Source organism: Hippopotamus amphibius, chromosome 1, assembly GCF_030028045.1.
Source record: "Hippopotamus amphibius kiboko isolate mHipAmp2 chromosome 1, mHipAmp2.hap2, whole genome shotgun sequence".
Lineage (NCBI taxonomy): Eukaryota > Metazoa > Chordata > Mammalia > Artiodactyla > Hippopotamidae > Hippopotamus > Hippopotamus amphibius.
In genome coordinates, this window is record NC_080186.1 from 217,303,865 (window position 1) to 217,324,705 (window position 20,841).

At 38.1% G+C, this 20,841-nt stretch overlaps 2 protein-coding genes across 6 annotated transcripts in view; one reads left to right on the top strand and one right to left on the bottom strand.

The window, feature by feature from the left end:
• POLK (DNA polymerase kappa) overlaps positions 1 to 14,172 on the bottom strand; it is a 64,098-nt gene extending 49,926 nt beyond the window's left edge. For 2 of the 3 annotated variants that reach the window (XM_057740904.1, XM_057740893.1), the window contains exon 1: positions 13,959 to 14,172. The gene's annotated coding sequence lies outside the window, so the exon portion shown is untranslated. Of the gene's footprint in view, positions 1 to 12,780; positions 12,947 to 13,958 lie in introns of all 3 variants that reach the window. The other variant, XM_057740912.1, reaches the window with a different exon arrangement.
• A 66-nt stretch (positions 14,173 to 14,238) lies between these two features.
• Positions 14,239 to 20,841, top strand: part of CERT1 (ceramide transporter 1) — a 117,290-nt gene continuing 110,687 nt past the window's right edge. The window contains exons 1-2 of one of the 3 annotated variants that reach the window (XM_057740922.1): positions 14,239 to 14,754; positions 19,628 to 19,762. In XM_057740922.1, coding sequence (XP_057596905.1) covers positions 14,659 to 14,754; positions 19,628 to 19,762 — 231 coding nt within the window. In that variant the 5' untranslated portion in view covers positions 14,239 to 14,658. Of the gene's footprint in view, positions 14,755 to 15,046; positions 15,184 to 19,627; positions 19,763 to 20,841 lie in introns of those variants that run through there. The other 2 variants (XM_057740930.1, XM_057740939.1) reach the window with 2 other exon arrangements.

Below are 20,841 nucleotides of genomic sequence, written 5' to 3' on the forward strand. Positions count from 1 at the left end.
AAATGATTTCTCTTTTACAATATTGTCAGTGGTTTCTTCCTTTTTCAAGATATAGCCAAACTCTCTAAAGTTGGCGGGGGGAGGGAGAATAGAATAGATGAAAATAGAAAATATGAAATTCCATAAGGTTAGCTACATTTGCCAAAAATATGTATGAATAAATGATAACATTTTCTAACAACTTACCATATGCTAGGCAGGTACTAAGTGCTTAAGAAATTCTCTAATTTATTCTCCATGATTATTCACTACTTTAGATATTATCCCAACAGAGTATATATTAGCAAAATATATAAGGAAATTGAGGCTTAGAGAATTTATTTAAGACAGCCATGATCACAGGAGGTGTCCAAGACAGAATTCAAATCCAGATTCTGTCTTCAGAGCCTACAATTTAAATCTGTATGCTAAATATATAAATACTGCCTAACATGCCAGTAGGTTTATTTTACCTTCATTCTTTTTTTTTTTAATAAATTTATTTATTTATTTAATTTATTTATTGGCCGCATTGGGTCTTCGTTGCTGCACACGGGCTTTCTCCAGTTGCTGTGAGCGGGGCCTACTCCTCATTGCGGTGCGCAGGCTCCTCACCACAGTGGTCTCTCTTGTTGCAGAGCACGGGCCCCAGGTGCATGAGCCTCAACAGTTGTGGCACATGGGCTCAGTAGTTGTGGCTCACGGGCTCCAGAGCACTGGCTCAACAGTTGTGGCACACGGGCCCAGTTGCTCCGCGGCACGTGGAATCTTTCCAGGGCAGGGCTCGAACCCATGTCCCCTCCATCGGCAGGCGGACTCCTCACCACTATGCCACCTAGGAAGTTCTACCATCAGTCTTGAAAGATATTTTCATCAGATATAGAAATGAGTTTACAGTATTTTTCTTTCAGTACTTTTCAGATGCTGCTTTAATGTCTCCATTATATCTTTAAGACCACAGTCGTTCAAGCTGTTGTTCCTTATGTGTGATGTGTCATTCCTTTCTGACTGCTTTCAAGTTTTTCCTCTTAACCTTTGGTTTCAACAGTTTGGTCATGATGTGATTAGACACATACCTTCCTCCAAAGGACAGATCTAGACCTGGTTCTTATATTCTCTGTGAACACTTCCCTCTGCTCCTGCTTCCTCTTCATCTGCCCCTTTAAAGATCTGAAAGTTTTCTCTGTCTCTGATATGCAGCGGAGTTGCCTTCCTCATCCGCTCCTACCCTCATATTGCATATTTTAAATTTTTTTTCTCTTTTTCCAAAATTTCCCATGAGAAAGAGAAAAAAGACTTTCCAAGGCTTCAAAACTTCCCAATCTTTCTTTTCAAGAATATGACCCACAAAAGCTACTTGGAATATGTACCTGTTTAACTACTATCTGAAATATCAAGTATTATATTAATCTTACTCACAAAATAGTTTGGGTTCTCATTCCATAAAAAACTAGCAAAAACCCCTAGAAAGAAGCAAAAGTCTTTCTGGAGAATGGCTTTTTCTCTGGAGTTTACAGTATTTTGTTACTTCAAACGTCTTTGAACATGTCTGCTTGAGGCTAAAGTAAATATTATCCCATTTGGTCACTGATTCCCTTGAATTCATGTTGGTTTTTCATAATTCTCTCAGATCACGATGTATAAAGTATGGTTCCACTGTGAAATGCTTGCTACAATGGGATATACAAGATAGCCATGCTTTTCTTATGTGAAAAACTGAAAAATTCCGTTAATATTTTAGTTATTTCTAACAAAAAGGACTTATTGAGATATTCTTAAGGTCAAATATTTATTATATACTTTATACATGATTTTTTAAAATTACTCTAACTTTACTTATTTATTTTTTTGGCCATGCTGCAGGACTTTTGTGATCTTAGTTCCTGACCAGGAATGGAACCCGCGCCCCCTGCAGTAGAAGCATGCAGTCTTAATCACGGGACTGCCCGGGAAGTCCCTACATGATTTTTTTATACATCTGTTTTTATACTTTCTCCATCTAGTTTTTAAATGTGTAAAAATTTCTCTGGATTGGGCAAAGAGAAATGAACTAGTAGTAGTATATTAAGATGCACTTTGATATTTAAGATGAGTACCTCATTTGGTCAAATTATTACTACTTTGGAATGAATTACAATGGCTAACCTTTTGCCTGATATAGAAGGAAATACAAACTAGTTCTAACCTTTTCACCTGAGACAGGAGAAGGAAATGCAAACTAGTTCAGGTTTGGTTATGAAATAAAATTAAGGAATGTGGTCATATTAACCCGTGGTATACCACAAAGATCTATTAGACTCAATTTTAGTTTTTGAGTTTTTTTCTTTGAGCAACTTTATTGTAAGCATTGATATTTCAAATCTTATTCCTTCTTAGGAATCTTCCAAAGAACAACCAAAAAAATTATTCTTTTTTTTTAATCAGAATAAAATTCACTTTATCTTGTAATTTCTATCTGGATCTATTTGAATCCTTTACAAATGGAAGATACATTATGGTGATCTCTATAAATTGAAGATATTTTATGGCATCTTAGGGATCTTATTTTTCCTATATTTTGAGTATTTTGTTATTTTATCACCCTAAGAATTATTTAATCATTACTAATCAGTTATTTTTAAAAATAATAAGGAAATAGAATGGAATCATCTAGAAAGATGATCTAGTAGTGAAATAAATGATCACTATTACATTGTTATTCAGTTTTCTTACTGTGTTGCCCACAGTATCATATCTTTGAAAGAAAGTATAAGAGAAGTATAGAGATTCTTTCTGCAGGGTTTTTTTGTTTGTTTTTAGGTTTCTGGGGTTTTTGGGGTTTGGGGGATTTTTTTTGTCTTTTGGGGGGGTAGTTTTCATTAAAAATAGTTGAGAGTTCTAGATTTTTCATTTTCTGTCCATACTGGCAATAAGAGGAAATTTGGCTGAAGAGTTTCACAATTATCAGACAAACCAGAAGATAAATGTAAAGAGACTAATGGCATTCTAGACTATAATGACAATGAAATTAATTTTATAAGCAAAATCTCAGACTGTGAAATTTCAGATGATTCAAATAGATATATTTTCTCAAACTCAAAAATCAATGAGTGAACATTGCACTTTTAAGAATAAAAAGCAAATATGGCATTCCCACCCAGTTTGTCTTTCAACAGGAAGGACTTCTACACAGAGTATTTTGCAACAGGGGTTTGGAATATCCCATTTTGCTAACAGGATGTATGACAGTGTTCTTTCATCCTTTATGATGTTTGTGCACTAAAAGTTACTTAATATGGTTTGCAAGTGCACAAATGCTAAACGCAGATATATATATACACAAAGGTGATAGGAAGGAAATAGATGATGAAGAAATGAAAACTACTGGTTTTCATTCTAACTGGTGTTTATAAATATAAAAATGAAAATGTTTTACAATTGTGAAGGAAAGAAAATGGTTTTTTTTTTTTAACAAGATTATGAGATGTCAAAATTTTTAATGTTATTGCATTTCGATGATACAAGTGCAGGATAAAGAGCCAGAAGTAATGATAAGCTAGACTCTATTAAAGATGCATATGAAATCTGGGATCTTCATTTTAAAACTGGATAGTTCCAGGATCATGCATAAAAGTTGATGAGCAACTAGTTACTTTCAAAGGATATTACCTATTTCAGGAAAATATGAAGTTAAAACTTGAATTTACTAAGTTTTGGTTTTTATTACAATTTCTAATAAGGTTGTTGTTCACTATCCCTTTATTGTTACTTCTCAAGATTATTCGTAAATTACTCCAAAATATTAAAAAAATAAAATGATAAATGCCAATGACTACTTTTCATGATACAAGAGTTAAATCAATATATAACTCCTTTGTCAACATTAGACAAATGGATGATTGCAACAGGCTCTAGAGATCACTTAAATTATTTATGCGTAATGAATACACAAACTTGCTAGCAAACACACTCCTTTAGTTATCAGTCGTAGAAAAAATTGTAAACTGGCTACATAATATGTTATTGCAGCTTAAAAATGTATGTGGATGAATTTTCTTTTAAGAAAATTGTCAAACTAAAGAAAAACTATGCAACATATGTAGAAAGTAATCTGGCTCTAACAGTTGCTTAAATGTTTACTAATACTAATCGCAGTTGTTGTTGTTTGTTTAAATAAACTTGGCTCTCTGTATCTGCAGTTTCCACATCTGTGAATTCAACCTACCAATGGATCCAAAGTTGGTTGACCCCGCAGATGTGGAATGCAGATATGACAGGCCAACTATACTATGCCACTATTATACGAGGGCTTTAGCATCCACAGATTTTGGTATCTTCAGGGTCCTGGAAACAAACCCAACCCCCAGAGGATACTGAGAGACAACTGCATATTTATTAAAGGCACACAGTATAAACCTCTGAGGTTCAAAAGTCTGGGCTAGATTACTCACTAGCTAGGACCTTGGGCGACTTATTTAACTTCTTTGAACTTTAATTCCTTTATATGTAAAATAAGGATAACGTCTATCTTGCAGGATTTTTGTGAAAAAGGAATACTAAATGTAATAAACCTAAAACAATGCGGGACATCGAATTGGTCCTTAACAAATGATACTTCTTCCTTACAAAAAGCTATGATGGAATTTGGTTCTTTAGTCTCTCATTAATTTTAAAAGTGCTTAGTGATTTTTCTCCTGGGCCTTGTTAATTGCAATTCTTACAACTTCCCTTCAATCAGCAACCAACTAAACTTATTCCATTCATCCATAGATAGTGAACACTTACTTTGTGACAGGCAGTTTTAAAATTTTACTTGCTCTTTAATAATAATGTAACTGTTAAAAACATATAAATAATTTTATTACTTATTTTTGTCTATATTTCTAAATAGTCTAGGATTATTGCCTGTATTCTTAGACATGCATCTCTGTATGCTAGAAAATAATGAGTCTATAAAAGATGTGGTACATATCTCATTTTTACAGCATTCTAATCAGGATCATTATATAGCAAGTTCTTAATAAATACTTTAAGTGAAAATGAAGATAAACTGTATATTAATAAACTGTATCACCATAACAACATGTATATTCCATAACAATATTTTTCAGCTTACTTGACTAAGAAGAAGAGGATCTGAAATTACAGTAAAAGTGAAATAATGAAAGGGCTGGGGAGAAAAACAGAAAGCAAACACATTTACAAAATAACTATCAGGAGGATTCTACCAATACTTAAGAATACCATAATGCTTTATACAGAATGGCTTCAACATATTAATAAAGGGATTTCTCAATGTAATTTTTCAATGTAATGAAAAGAGGTTAAATGTTAGAGACTCAAAAGCTTGAGGAGATAAACAGAAGGAAAATGTATACATGCAGAGTGGACAGTGTTCATCTATTATAGATGTACACTATGAACTTTTTAGACTAAAGGATTTTTTACTGTTATATTGAAGGCTATGAAATACCAATTACCCTTGACAAGTTTTTATCCCACAAAACCAAATAGATATAAATAAAAGATAATGGAATACAATTTCAATTTTATTCAACAGTAAGAAAGAATATTTCTGCTTGGAACATGCCTGGCTTGGCTCTCCTTTGTGCAACAGGATAAAAGGGCAGCCTACATGCTCTTTGAAATTGTTTCTGAAATCAGTCTTATTGCTGAATGTTATAACTTTCCATGGGATGCGACATATTCCTAAGTAGCTGTGTGCAGTGTATTAAGGTATCAATGAGTACCTCCCCCGTGCCCCCAATAACACTCTCCTTGGAGAGTTAAGTGGTACAAATCAACACACAATGGAGTGTGTGTTGATTTTTACCACTAAGATATATATGCAAAGTCACCTTAAGGTAAGTCCTAGCAGTATGAGCGTAATAATAATTGATGTCAAAACAAAAGTCTTTCAATCCAAATGGACTGTGGGTAGTTAGAAACAAAGCAAAGAAAAAGAAAGTAAGCAAAGTAAATATTGGCAATGCCTAGTTAAATATCCGTCATCATAACAGGGATAACCTAACTTAGTGCTACTAATCATTAGAATCATAATTGAGGAAAATAAAAATATGAGACTGGGATATAGTAAAAGGACATCAAGCCTGTATTTGAAACCAAGATACGAAAAGCAGTCACAGGGCCTGGAAAAATGGTGAGAGTATTAGGCGCTTTTGAGATAGTGAGGTGGGAAAAAGGACTGAAGTAAGAATTAAGAATAGGTATAACATACTTTTCTCTATTCCTATATTAAAACAGGATGGAAGCAGGATTTCCCTGGCGGCGCAGTCATTAAGAATCCGCCTGCAGGGGACACAGGCTCCGCCCCTGGTCCGGGAAGATCCCACATGCCACGGAGCAACTAAGCCTACATGCCACTACTACTGAGCCTGTGCTCTAGAGACCATGAGCCACAACTACTGAGCCCACATGCCGCAACTACTGAAGTCCCTGCTCCTAGAGCCTGTTCTCTGCAACAAGAGAAGCCACCACAATGAGAGGCCTGCACACTGCAATGAATAGTAGCCCCTGCTCACTGCAACTAGAGAAAGCCCATGCGCAGCAATGAAGACCCAACGCAGCCAATAAAATAAACAAATTTATTAAAAAAAAACAAAAAAACAGGATGGAAGGCGTATTATGAAGGTTCTATTATAGTTTATTTTTCTCTTAGCTTCTTACTATTTCTCACCTACTCCCTCCTCTGCTTTTCCCATCACTGTTGCCAATGATTGCTACAGTAGAGGAGGAACAGAAGAAAAGGAAAAATATTGGGTTAGCCAAAAAGTTCATTTGGGTTTTTCCGTAACATCGTAACAGAAAAAACAGAATTAATTTTTTGGCCAACTCAAAAGTAACAGCCAATAGTAATGCACAACACATGTAAACAACAGTAATGCAGGGGAAGGGGAGGAATGAGCAGAAAGAAAACAGTACCAGCACATACAGGAAGAGAGAAATTCTGCAGCTGTCTGGCTGTGGGGGTCATTCATATATAAAGAATGCACATAAACTCACCAGATTAATTACAAGGCTCCTTTTATTCAACTAGATTTTTATGATTAGCTTTTGGTATTCTTCTCAGCAACCGGAAAATTTGTTCTATTTTACTATTTAAAAAATTTGATATATCCTTTTATTATGTTAATGCATAGACTAGTACACTTGGGTTACTTACACTGGATATGAATATACCTGTAAAGATCTAAGTCTAACAGAAAGTCACTAATTTGGGAGATAGGTATGCCAGATGTTAACTATAGACAGATAAAATACAATCATTTTTTTGCACCAACTCAAAAGTTTAAGATACACAGGGAAGCGATGCCCTCAATATTCCTGTATTTACTTTACACGTTTGTATACTACCCCCTTATTTGAATACACTCACAATGATATCACAAAAGAATTCTGTGTAATGTCATAAAAGATGAATACATGCAAGTTTCTTGCAGCCCCTAATATTTCTTAACCACTGCGCCACCAGGGAAGCCCTGCCCCTAATGTTTCTGAAACTGGTGTTAACAGTCAGAAATGGACACATGCATTCACCACATTTCACATAAATGAAAATCCATTTTGATATGCTTATGTAAATATCATTTTACAAATGCATATAACACCACAATGATTGGGATATACATAGTAATAAAAACAGACTGGTTATACTGATGCCATGTATTAAGTTAGTATTTACTTAATACACAACCTAAGTCATACGGTTATTAAGGATGAAGCCCTAGGATTCATACCCAGGGACTGTCTGCTTGCTCACTCTGAGCTCACGCACAATTACCGCAGTGGCAGAAACTATACTTCTTTAATAGGCCTGACAGGAACACTAAGCCTAACAGGCTGATATGATTGATTAGTAGTCAAAGCAGGAAAAGGGAAAAAAAAAAAAAAAAAGCATTCAAAAAGGCAGGTAGTACAGGCTAAACTGGAAAAGGCTTGCAGAGGAGCTCCTAAATCTTTCAAATTTCTGAATTTCATTTAGGGGACATGCTGAATGTCACCTACATAGTTATAAGCCAAAAAAAAGATCTATCAACTTATAATATTTCTAATGTGATAAGATTCATTAAACAGTTTACATGGTAACTTTGTGGAAAGTGATCAGCAAACAAGGACAATCCTTCTTCTTTAAAATTCCAAACAACCATTGTTTTAATTAAAAAGACCTTGGGCAAATGGCCTACAGAGATCTAGTAGAAGTAGGATTAGATCACAGGATTAGAGAACAAGATTTATCACTGTCAGGTAGTAGGAGTAAAAGTTACTTTTAACTTACAAAATATTAGTGCAACTGTTATAGTTACATATACACCTTTCTTACCTTGTTTTCTATTATAATCTCCTTATTTTTTTATCTTTCACTATTTTAAAATTACCCGCAGTAGTCAGTGTAATATCCTGCATATTGGATGCTTGTTGAATTAAATTATTAACTGAAAGATAAGGTAAAATACATTAATTAATTATATTGACTGCCTTCCATGTGCTGAGCACTACTCTGGGGGCTAAAAACAGAAAAAAGTGGATAAACAAATTTTAAACTCATGTTTTAGTGGAAGAAAATATATGCAGTCTAATACATTCATTTAACTATTTATCATGTGCTAGTATGTGGTATGCCTTTGAAAAGAATTAATATCTGTGTGGTGCTTGACAATGAGATTTTCACATACTTTAATTCTTTCCCCTCAGAATGCCTGCTTTCCTACCTACCCCTACAGTTAGAAACAGACTCTAATGCAAATTCTATATACTAGACACACCTATTGTTTCCAGTTGGCCTCCCACTCCCAACAAATCACAGAAGGGGTAGACTTATATTCCAGACCTTGGGGAAGAGCTGATTAGAGCACTGGCTGGCCAACTACCTGTTTCTTTTAAGAATCGGAACTAAGAGACATTGAGAGGGCCCTGAAACTGCCAGGAAGTTAAACCAAGCTGGACAACATGCAAGATGAGATCTGAAGAGAGAAATAAACTGATATTGAGAACATAAAAACATAGAGCTGAAAGACACCATGAGGCCCAAGAGATGAACAGAAAAACATCAAGTCCTCATTTTCCAAGGACTGAATATGTGTACGAGGCCCAGCTGGATTCAGAGAGCTCTCCAATAACATTCTCTTTTTTGAGTTACCCAAAACATATTAATATTTCTGATCTCTTCAGTCAAAGAGACTTGATAAGATCATTAATAGTATAGTCTCCAACTGGTCAACCAAAATAAACACTAATAGAAGTATTCCATTGCTGTTCATTCTGAGATTGTAACCTCCTGCCAATGTTTCCTTCCAATAGCTCACTCAAATGACGTCCTACCACCATCCTTTGTCTTTAAGTGTTGGGGAAGGGCAGGGGGTGGGGACAGTGTGTAAACTAATGAAATCTTTTCAAGGCCAATTTGATAGTCTCACACTGTAAAATGTACATATTCTCTATTTCAGCAGCCCACTGTTGGGAATTTACCCCCCCAAAAGAGCTAGACAAGTGCACAAAAATAGAGTTAAACTAATGTTACCTTATAGCGTTTTTATAATAACAAAACACAAAAAATGTTGATTGCCCATCAAAAGGGGAATTCTACGCAGTCATTAAAAAGAATGCTATGAGGGCTTCCTAGGTGGCACAGTGGTTGAGAATCCGCATGCCAATGCAGGGGACATGGGTCTGATCCCCGCTCCAGGAAGATCTCACATGCCGCGGAGTAACTAAGCCTGTGCACCACAGCTATTGAGCCTGCGCTTTAGAGCCCGCGAGCCACAACTATTGAGCCCATGTGCTGCAACGACTGAAGCCCACGTGCCTAGAGCCCATGCTCCGCAACAAGAGAAGCCACGGCAATAAGGAGCCCACACACAACAATGAATAGTAGCCCGCACTCACCACAACTAAAAAGAAAGTCCACACACAGCAAAAAAGACCCAACACAGCAATAAAATAAATTAATTAATTAATTAATTAATTAAAAAAAGAATGCTATGAAATGTGCAATTTGCACAATGGTGCAGTGTCCGTCCGTCCCCCCCCCCCCCCCCCCCCGCCCAGCCTACCATATACACAGATCTTCCTTGACATATGATGGGGTTATGTCCCAATAAACCCATTGTAAGCTGAAAATACCTTAGGTACAAAAAGTATTTAATACACCTACTGAACATCATAGTTTAGCCTAGCCTACCTTAAACATATTCAGAACACTTAGCCTACAGTTGGGCAAAATTATCTAATACAAAGCCTATGTGATAATAAAATGTTAAATAGCTCATGTAATTTATTGAGTACAGTACTGAAAGTGAAAAGCATAACAGGTGTATGGGTACAGAATGATTGTAAGTTGTTTACCCTTATGATCATGTGACTGACTGGGACCTGTGGCTTGCTGCCACTGCCCAGCATCACAAGAAAGTTATCATATTGCATGTTGCTGGCCTGGAAAACGATCAAATTTCAAAATTCAAAGTATGACTTTTACTGAATGTGTATTACTTTCGCGCCATCATAAAGTCAAATCATTTTAAGTAGGGGACTGTCTGTATATGTTTATATTCTGAAAATTATAAATAGTGCTCTTAGGGAGGAAAAAAGAAGGGGAAATGCTTAAAAAACCAAGTACAGACCTCCCTCAGAATCCACAGGGGATGGGTTACAGGACCCCCTACAGATACCAAAATCCATGACTACTCAGAACCTTTATGTAAAATAGTGCAGTATTTGCATACAACCTACGCATAGCCTTCTGTATACTTTAAATCATCTCTAGGCTACTTAAAACACCTAATACAATGTAAATGCTATGTAAATAGCTGCTGGTGGGCAGCAAATTCAACTTTTGCTTTTTGGAATTTTGTTTTTAATGAATATTTTTGACCTAATGTTGGTTGAATCCTTGCATGCGGAACCCACAGACAGGGAAGGCTGACTGTACTGTATTTCATTGCTTCAAGAACACATATTTTTTTCATATTTTAATATTTCAAAAATTGGGAGGCTTCATATAATCCTTGTCAGTGAGACAGCAGTTGTAACAGAATTGTCATTACCTATGTAACAAAATGTGAAGGATGGGGTCGGCAGCTTGGTAATGAAGACAGTGATGGGGCATTTTTAAGAAATGCTGTAATCAATTCTCTTGATGGAAAAACAGGGATATTAACAACTTAGTTGAAAATTACTTCAGAACACTCTGTATGTAAAGAGATCAACTAATCTTTAACTTATATCACTTATAATCACCATTTCTTCTCACAAAAGTGTTACATATATACATGCACACACATACTCACAATATATTTTTTTCATACAAAATGGCAGAAAGAGAAAAATTCAAGTGGTCCATAATTTCACCACTCAGATTATTATTAAAGACGTTAAAATAGGGCAAAAAAAAATCAGTTGTATTATTCACATGCTGTTCATTTGTACTTTAGTTTTTATACTGTTCTATTCATGGATCATCATCTCTACTACATTAGTATCCCTAAGTTTTCAAAATCATATTCCTTATGTAAATCCCCAGTTTTTAACTGGTTATGTTTCAGCTGGGAACTGAAATGTTGTCAACAGCATTATAAAGATTACAAAGAACAGGTAATTCAATTATAAATTCCCAGGTAAGCTAAAAAAAACTAACTCAAAATGCATCTTTACCATAATAAATACTGTGGGAATACAGATCCTATAGGCTCTGTTATGGACTAAATTGTGTTCCCCTCAAATTCACATTTTGAGAACCTCTCAATGTGATTGTATATGCAGACGTGGCCTATAAGGAGATATTTAAGATTAAGTGAGGCCATAAGGGTAGGGCCCTAATCCAATAGGATTGGTGTTCTTATTAGAAGAGGAAGAGGGACCAGGGCCACTGAGTATGTGGTATTTTGTTATGGCAGGCTAAGATACTGATGGAGGCTCTTTATAGCATCATTTAAAAACACTAGACAATGTCTTCAGGTTCACCTTAGGACATCCTCTTCTACTATAGTTCTAGCATCAAGAGAAATATTCCCAGTCCAGTGTCAGGACTAGGCACTTTCATTGCCGAGGGCCCAGGTTCCATCCCTGCTCAGGGAACTAGGATCCCACAGTCTGTGCCGGCGGGGGGGGGGGGGGGGGGGGGGGGGGAAGGAAGGAAGGAAATATTCCCTTCCGTGTCTCTACCTAAAACTGCAAAATTCTCAGCATCAGCACCACTTGGTTTTTGGCTTCTGTTTCACTGCAGTAGGAGAGGGAGGCAGGGATGAAGGCTTTGGGATTAGTGTTTTGTGGAGAAAAAAGGTGGCAGAATGAAGCGAGGTGGAAGATGGTGAGAGAGAAGAGGAATTGAAGAACTCTAGTGGGATGAGAATGAAGGCTGCAATCAGGATACTTGGACTCAAAATGCAACCATGTTCTTTACTGCTGTATGATCTTTGGAAAGTTACTTAATTTCTCTGGGTTCAGTTTCTACATGTGAAATATTAGAAATAGAAATAATAATAGAAATAGGATAACAATAAATTCTACATTGGGATTAAATAAGAGCATAGATGTAAGCGCTGGGTAAATGAAAGATGTTCAAATTCATTAGCTGAATTAAGAGCATAGTTGCTCTGATATACTCATCTACAGGATATATTATTTATTTACACAACTCTTCCCACTTTTAGAGGTATTCTGAAGCAAAGAAAAGAGTATGATCTTTAAAATCATATCCGTATTCAAATCCTAACCCCAACACTTAGTAGCTGTTTGACACTGGATAAGTTACTTAGCAGCACTGAGCTTCAGTTTCATTATCCTTAAAATGAGGCCATCGATGCTCACCTTATGGGGTTTTTAAGGAATAAGTTAGATCAGGTATGTAAAGTGCCTGACCAAGGCTAAGAGTTAATATTGTAAAGATGTCATTTTCTTCACAAATTAAGTGCATTCTTAATCCAAATTCCAATACAGTGTTTCAAGTAATTTGCGAAGGTGTTCTAAAATTCATCTGGAAGAGAAGATATACAAAAATACCCAAGTGAAAAAGAACATCAGGAGATTTTTGGTATTATATATATGAAAATAGTATAAAGTTAAGTAATTAAAACAGTATGGTATTAGCACAGGTATAGACAAATAGATCAAGATGGAGAAGTAATGAACAAGATGAAAGAATTGAAACTACAAAGTTAAAGCTCTCCCCAATAAAAGTTATCCTTATAATGTATGCAAAAAGACTAAAGGAGATCTGTTAGATCTTCTATTGGTCTTTCCACTAACTCAATTCTAATCTGAAGGCAAAGACAACCTCCTACTTCCTAATCCCTTATTACTCAATAAGATTATTGCGCTTTGGTCTTTGTTATACCAGAAAATTTCTATCCTAACCTCTCCTATCTTTCAGAGAGAGGTGGGTCAGTAGCGATTGTAGTTAATTGGGGTCTCAGGAAAACACTCATTTAACACTCCAGGCTCTCATCTCACATTCTTATTTTACTTTAAAAACTCTTCAACGTCATTTATTCTCTGATATCTTCAAAATTACTTTCCACATAAAAACTCTGTAAATTTAACAATAAAAAGTCCTTGCTCTGATGAGAAGAAGGCAAGACTTCTTCCTTCAAACGCGGGAAACGCGGTGTGAAGTCTAACTTCTAAAGAGCGAGATGCAAGACCTTTGAAATTTGCAGAGGTGGAAATATAACGGAAAGAAACGCCCCTGTCATTAGAGAGGTCGCAAACCCCTGGCCCCCAGCTGAAGTGGAAGCGCCCGGTACACCTCTGCCCGGGCAAGCGGCAAGATACTCCCGGGCTTTAGGGAAGCCGCCATGAAGGGCAAGCCCGGGCATCCTCAGCAGTCATCGCACGTCCGGGCCCACAAGCCCGGGGGGTTCGTCATAAACACGCTAGGCAGAGATAGAAGCGCGGCCAAGGGGACAGGTTACGCAACTGTCAAATGAAGCCCACCATCCCCTTCTCCGTCCCCAAGGCGACAAGCCTTACTGGCGCGGCTCACTCACCAGTTGTCTCAGGACCGCGACTACAACTCCCAGGAGGCTACGCGGCGTACGGAGCAGCGCCCTCCCCAGAATGCACTGCAGAGGCGTCGGCATCCCTCCTTCTCCTTTCTCCGCTCCTCCTACTTTTCTACCCGGCGTCACCCGGGAGGGCCAGAGGTAGGTTGCGGGAGGGGACTCCGATCCTCGGCGTGTCGCGTCAGACGCTGGGAGGAGGACGGGGCGGCGAGCCGGGCGAGAATGGGAGGACGAAAGGGAGGGGAGTGGGGAGGGGAGGGTAAATAGTGGGCCAGGCAGGAAGATGGCGGCGGTAGCGGAGGTGTGAGTGGACCTGGGTCTCTGCAGCTGGATTTCTCTTCCCCTCTTCCTCTCCTTTTCCTTCCCCCCGAGGTTGACATCGAGGGGGCTGAGTTCGGGTGGCAGCGCCGGGCGCAGCGCAGGGGTCACGGCGGCGGCGGCGGCGGCGGCTGACGGCTGGAAGGGCAGGCTTCCTTCGCCGCTCGTCCTCCTTCCCCGGTCCGCTCGGTGTCAGGCGCGGCGGCGGCGCGGCGGACGGACTTCATCCCTCCTCCAGCTCGCTCCTGCACCCGAGCAGGCGCTCCTTCCTTCGCCATCCGCCGACCCTTCACCCCAGGGACTGGGCGCCTCCGCCGGCGCAGCTCAGGGAGCGGGGGCCGGTCTCCTGCTCGGCTGTCGCGCCTCCATGTCGGATAACCAGAGCTGGAACTCGTCGGGCTCGGAGGAGGATCCGGAGACGGAGTCCGGGCCGCCTGTGGAGCGCTGCGGTGTCCTCAGCAAGGTGAGCGACCCGCGGGGCCGAGGACCCCCTGCCCAGATTCACCTGCCGCGGGGCGAGCCGCTGAAGGCGTGGGGTGGGGCTGGGCGCGAGGCACGGGCTGTCCCGGGGCGGGGGCTGCGGAATGTGCCGGGGTGTGGGGCCGAGGACTGCCGCAGGAGTGCCCGGGCCAGGGCTGGGGTGGGGGTGGGGGCAGAAGGGGACTGTTTTCCTCGCCTGCCCTGGGGCTCGGCGGCCGAGGACCGGGGAAGAGGTGTCCCTACCCCGGATCCTGTTTGGGAGCGGGATGCGCACGGTGACTTGGGACCCCGGGCGGCAGCTGTCCCGGGTATAGGAATTCGGGTTTGGCAACAGCAGTATCCGAAGGACTGGGTGTGGGAACGGTGCACATCAGACCTGTGAAACGGGATTACTCCGGAGATGCCAAACAGAGTAGGTTTGAGGGGGTTTCTTCAGACGCGGCTTTTGAGACAGAAGCCCGAGCAACTCGGCTTGGTGCTGAAATCTGAGGTGGTAAACTATGCCAGGCTAGATGTAGTGAAAGGTCTCAGAGAGGACTTTTGTACTTTTCCCTTCACCCTTTACCCCGGTTCAGAGAAGAGCTATTGAATCAGCAGGTGACAGGTACAGGAAATATTCATAGTGACTTGAAACCTGTCAGAATGAAGACCGACCTTTAGTCCGGGAAGGAGAGCAGTATTTAATAGTAAAATATACCTGTAGTCAGTGGACCAGAATAAGGAAAAGACATCTTACTTTTCCTGTATTTTTTAAAACCCCTTTTCCAAAATTTTTACAAAGCAGATAGTCATTTGTAGAATTTGAAAGCTAATTAATTAAATTGGATGTGGCCCTTTTAAGACAGAGGGTGGGTAATCTTTTGTTTTGGTAGTACATGGTTTGGGGTTTTGCTGTTGGGGTTCCTTCCTTCCTTCCTTCCTTCCTCCCTCCCTCCCTCCCTCCCTCCCTCCCTTCCTTCCTTCCTTTCTGTTTTTGCTATAAGATCTACTTTGCCTTTTTTACTTCCTTTTCTCTTCCTGTTAAACTTTTAGAAATGCCTAGAGCTAGCAGTTAACTTGGAGAGGGGGAGCAAGGTCCAGTCTCTCAACAAGCTGGTCACAAGATACTAGATCATGTGCAGTCACTGGCTATTAAGAAATCACCCTACTTCCAGTATACATACTTTGGCTAAACATTTGAGTGTTGTTTGTGGAATTGTTTCATGTTAGGCTTTCATATTGTCTTTAGAAGGCTCAGAAAGGACCTAAGAAAGGCACGAATATGTCAGAACTAAGGCTTGCGTGTGTTGACTTTTATCTGCCTACAGAAAAATTATGGTGTGTGTTGATACTGTGATCATTATTGAAATTTCAGTGAAAAGTTTTCAGTAAAGTGAAGCTCACTAGGGTTTCTTTGGATTAAATGTATCTTGTAATTTAGGACTCTGCATTGAATATATTCTGTAATAGGTATACATTTTCCTTTGGAACTGTTATGAAATGGGCTCTTTGCTTCTCAGTGATTCTGGTAATTTCATCACTTTTTCTCATTAAATGAGGAGCAGACTTCCAAATTAGTATTGTGGTGCATTAAGTATTTTACAAAAGAAGCTGTACTTTTGAACTATTGATCATCACTTTTTGGTGGGTAGAAGGATTGTAGTGATTGGTGGAGTCACTTGCTCTGAGTATGCACTGCAAATGAGTATTTGAGTATCACTTATGCAGAGCAGTGTAGTGTGTACTTTATGAAAAAAAAAAAAGAAGACTGTCTCTTTGATATTTAAGTGCATGGAAGTGTAGTATTTGACCACTTCTTTGGTCGGTAGATAACTTCAGTGTTGCTGCATTCGTGGAATCAACAGGGATGTAGTTTTGGTATTCTTATTAACAGCCATGAGGGAAATTTCCCTGAAATTTAACCATTTATGGTTACATATGTTTTCTTGGAAGTGTTTTAAGCAAGAATATTTTATATTGAATGTATGTTTTTAAATTTAAAATACATATAAATTTTGACCCTTTGTGTTCACTTGGGAATTTTAAACAACAGTTAGAACTCAGCATCTATTCTTTTCCTTCCGTTTAGTCGTGCAGTTAAGTCCCAATACTGACTTGTTGTCCCCGCCACCTGCCAAATGGAGTGGATTTGAAAGGATGGTGGTGGAGTAAACTTAGAAATACACCAGCCGAAAGTGTCATATCAACATATTTTCTACAGACTCGCTTCTTAGGCGCTTAAGTTCCAAAAATACTGGATAGACAATAATTCTAGGTGATTATAACAAATATCAGGATGGATTGTGGATGGGAAAAGATTCATGGCTTAGTAGAACTTTAGAGCAACTAAGCCTGTATAAATCTCATCCAATTCCTTCTGAATTATCTCCATCCTTTTAACCTTTTCTTTACCTTAATATTTTCTCCACACACGTAACTGTTGGCTGAAATTCTATCCATCTGTAGAGTTCATCTTAACTGTCCTTTCCATGAAGACTTTTTCTTGTTTCACTAACCATCTGAGAGCGCCTTCCCTTGAATTCCTTTAGTATTTTATTTGTAACTTGCTTCTGATGCTTATTATAAATGTATTTTTTCCCTCTTGAGTTTATGCTTGCTGTACTATTGGAAGCAGGAATATTTGATTCTCCTACAGTGTCTACATATTGCCTTGTATCTGTTAAATGGGGAAGAGCGAGGGAATGTTATGAGGGTAGAGAAAAGGCAAAAATCTTGTATTCTCGCTGTGAATAGGAATTAACATTTTCTGAGTAAAGGGTCCTGAAGCTTGTGTAATTATTGGGTCTTCTATAAGAAAATATATAAAAATATGGACACATGATTTCTGTGGCCCCTTCTGTCACTTTGGAAGGGATCTGTTCTTGTGAGCTTCCCTGAAGGTTTCTAAGCTTGTTTAGCTATGCGTAACTCTGCCTCCAACTGAGAAAATACTGTGTGCTTGGCAGTGTTCTGAGTCTATTCTTGCTTAATCTTAAACAATTTTAAGAGGTGGAGTTTGACAAACAAACAGAGGATAAGTAACTTAACCACAGTTACTAGCTTTGTGAGGGGCAGTAATTGGAAGCGAGGTAGGATAGTTATGCCAGTCTAAACAATTTGTGTTATAGGCAATCGAGAGTTGTTCATGTAAGTTTTGGAGCGGGAGGCTCAGTGAGGTTAATATGTAAGACAAGTCAGCAAAAAATGCCTAATAAATAAGATTATGTAAGTTACAAAATAAAAAGCATAAGATATCAGAGGTGAGGTTATTAAGCCTTCTCAGGAATCCAGGAAACTGTTAATTTGATTGGATTACTTGAAAATAGAGGAGTCAGATTTAAGGGTTTAATAGGAAGGAAAGATGAATAGGAGTTGGTGATGGGCTGTAAAGATTAAGAAGGAACAGTCAGGTGTTGAGTATCTCCTATGAATGTAGTGGGTGTATTCATGATTTTATTCAGCTGTTCAAAGGGCAAAGAAACTGAAGTTTAGAAAAGTTAAATAATTTGTCAGAACTTTTCACAGAGCTAGTAAAAGTAGTTGAGTCTCTGTGACATTGTATCCACTGCTCTGTCTGTACAAAACAGGAACCCTGAGCCAGGGTTGAGTCTGAATGGCTGTGGAAGTAGCAGTATAGCCAAGGAAGTAGGAACGTGGGGGGAAGTGGCCCATATGGGTGGAGGGAAATTTAGTTTTGTATGTTACTATTATTTCCAGTTACTATTATCATTATTTCTAGTGACTGTCTAGAGTGGTGGTAAATGGCAGGGAGTTAAAAATGAAATAGTGATTAGAGAGCCCTTAGGAAAGAATAGGTTAAATTGCCATCATGGATAAGCTCTCCGGAAGGGGTCATAATGGTGGAGTTTAGAAGATACAAGAGCTGAACCATCTCAAACCTGTGGAATTAGGAAATAATAAAGAAAAGATTTCTCTGAGCCAATGCAGTATATTTTTAACAATCCACTTAGAGTTAGTTTTTGGCAGATAGTCTTTGAATTAGCTGATAGTTTTTGGACTTGTCTGTACTTAAAAATCCCAGAGCATAAAGATACGCAGTATCAACAATTTCCATAGAGGTTACGTTTCTGCCTTTGCAAGCTTATTGATTGTGATCTTCACTGTGCAGCAGCGAAACTTTAGCAACACAGAAGCCATTTGTAGGTGCTGGAAACAGATAGTCCAAGTATGTTTTTGAAAACCAGTTTTATGTTTGTATTTTACTCTTGAGTTCGAAAAATAAACCTTCAGAGAAACTTGGAAAATGAATTAACTATTATATAATATTGAGTTCTGTGGAGGTAAAAATAAAGTTGATGTAGACTTTCTAAAGGTTAATGATCTATATTTTTACTTTAATGTAGTTATAAACATCGTAAATTTTCATGTAGGAATAGCTTAGAACAAAAATAGAGTTGTGGTCATGATTGGCTTCTACTTGTGTTGATTTAGAAGGCTTCATGCAGTACCTGGTTTAGGAGAAGGAGAGATCGCATAGCCAAGCTTACTTTTCTATTGAGTATGTCAATTATAGCAGGGACCAAAGCAATTTGAGAATTTTGAAGGTGATGAGGAGGGGAGGATGAAAGCACATAAAGAATAAAGCAGAATTTTTACCTGAAGTGTGCTTCAGTTTTATTCCTCAAACTTTAGAAGAAAATGTTATACTTTATTTATTGTCTATTTTATGTTTACTTTTATAGAAGTTACTGAAAATCATATGCAGTCTGGAAAGTCTTAACTTCTCACTTTTTTTTTTTTTTTTTTGCTGTTTATAATTAAGTTAGGACTTTTCACAGTTTTGGTTTTAAACTTAGATTGCTGTTTCAGAAAGTTTGGATTTCTAAAATACTGACTTAATTTTTTTTCTTCTCCAGTGGACAAACTACATTCATGGGTGGCAGGATCGTTGGGTAGTTTTGAAAAATAATACACTGAGTTACTACAAATCTGAAGATGAGACAGAGTACGGTTGCAGAGGATCCATCTGTCTTAGCAAAGCTGTCATCACGGTAAGTTTCTGTTCTTCATTCAGCAAATATTTATTGAGTATCAGCTATACATCAGGAACCTACTCTAGAGGCTTGGGATATGTCTGTGAACAAAATAGATTAAGATCCTTGCTCTTGTGGAGCATACAGTCTAATATGTTTTTCCATCAAATTATTTGAGTGTATTACTACATACTGTTATTTTATACACCATGCAGTATGTATCTAGTTGATTACAGCAAGCCCATAAACAAAGACTTCAGAATAAAACAGTATCTCTTTGAAGGAGGAGTTGAGAGAAGTTGTTCTTGTGTAAAGTATTATATCCATAATGCATGATTTGCAATTTCCAGTTTTGATTCTCTAAAGTAGAATAAAAGCTTAAAGATACTTTTGAAAAACCCTAAATATAGGTTCCTCTCTTTGACTTTTAATGTTTTTCCCTAATATTTTACAGATGTCTTACCTTTATCTAATTTAATACCTCTTAAAAGAATGACTCACCTTTATTGAGTCATTCTACTTAACTTGCATTCAACTTAGTTTACATAGAAACAACTCTTTGTTCTTATATTCCATATACTTACATAATGTTTAATTTAGTTATGTAAGGACTACAGCAAGTAAACTGGCATAAACAGGCTTAGGAACAACTGACTTGTTAAACATTGTAACTTGTAACTCAACTAGTGGGCTGGAAGTGCCTGAATATAGTAAAAATAGCATACTAGTTGAGAATGGTCATCATGTCAGCATATTTAATAAAGGGCAAAAAAGGTGTTGTCTAAGGCAGGTCAGTTAGATGGAGGTCAGTTAAGGGAGCTGTTGTAGTTAAAATCTAAACATGGGTATGTTAAAATGCGTGTTTGACTCTTTGAAAATACTATATTTGATCGGTGATGTGAAAATGGAGAGGAATGAAATTTTATATCTTTATTGTTTCCTAAGTAGTAGTATTCCTAGAGTACTGTGTTAGTTTCTATGGAGTTAAATTTAGTTACCCTGTCTTGAATTATGGATTATGGTAATAGTGCATGGCTTATTTGGGAAAAAGAAAAACTTTTAATAAATATTTATATTGCATCTGCTCAGGAAAAAAC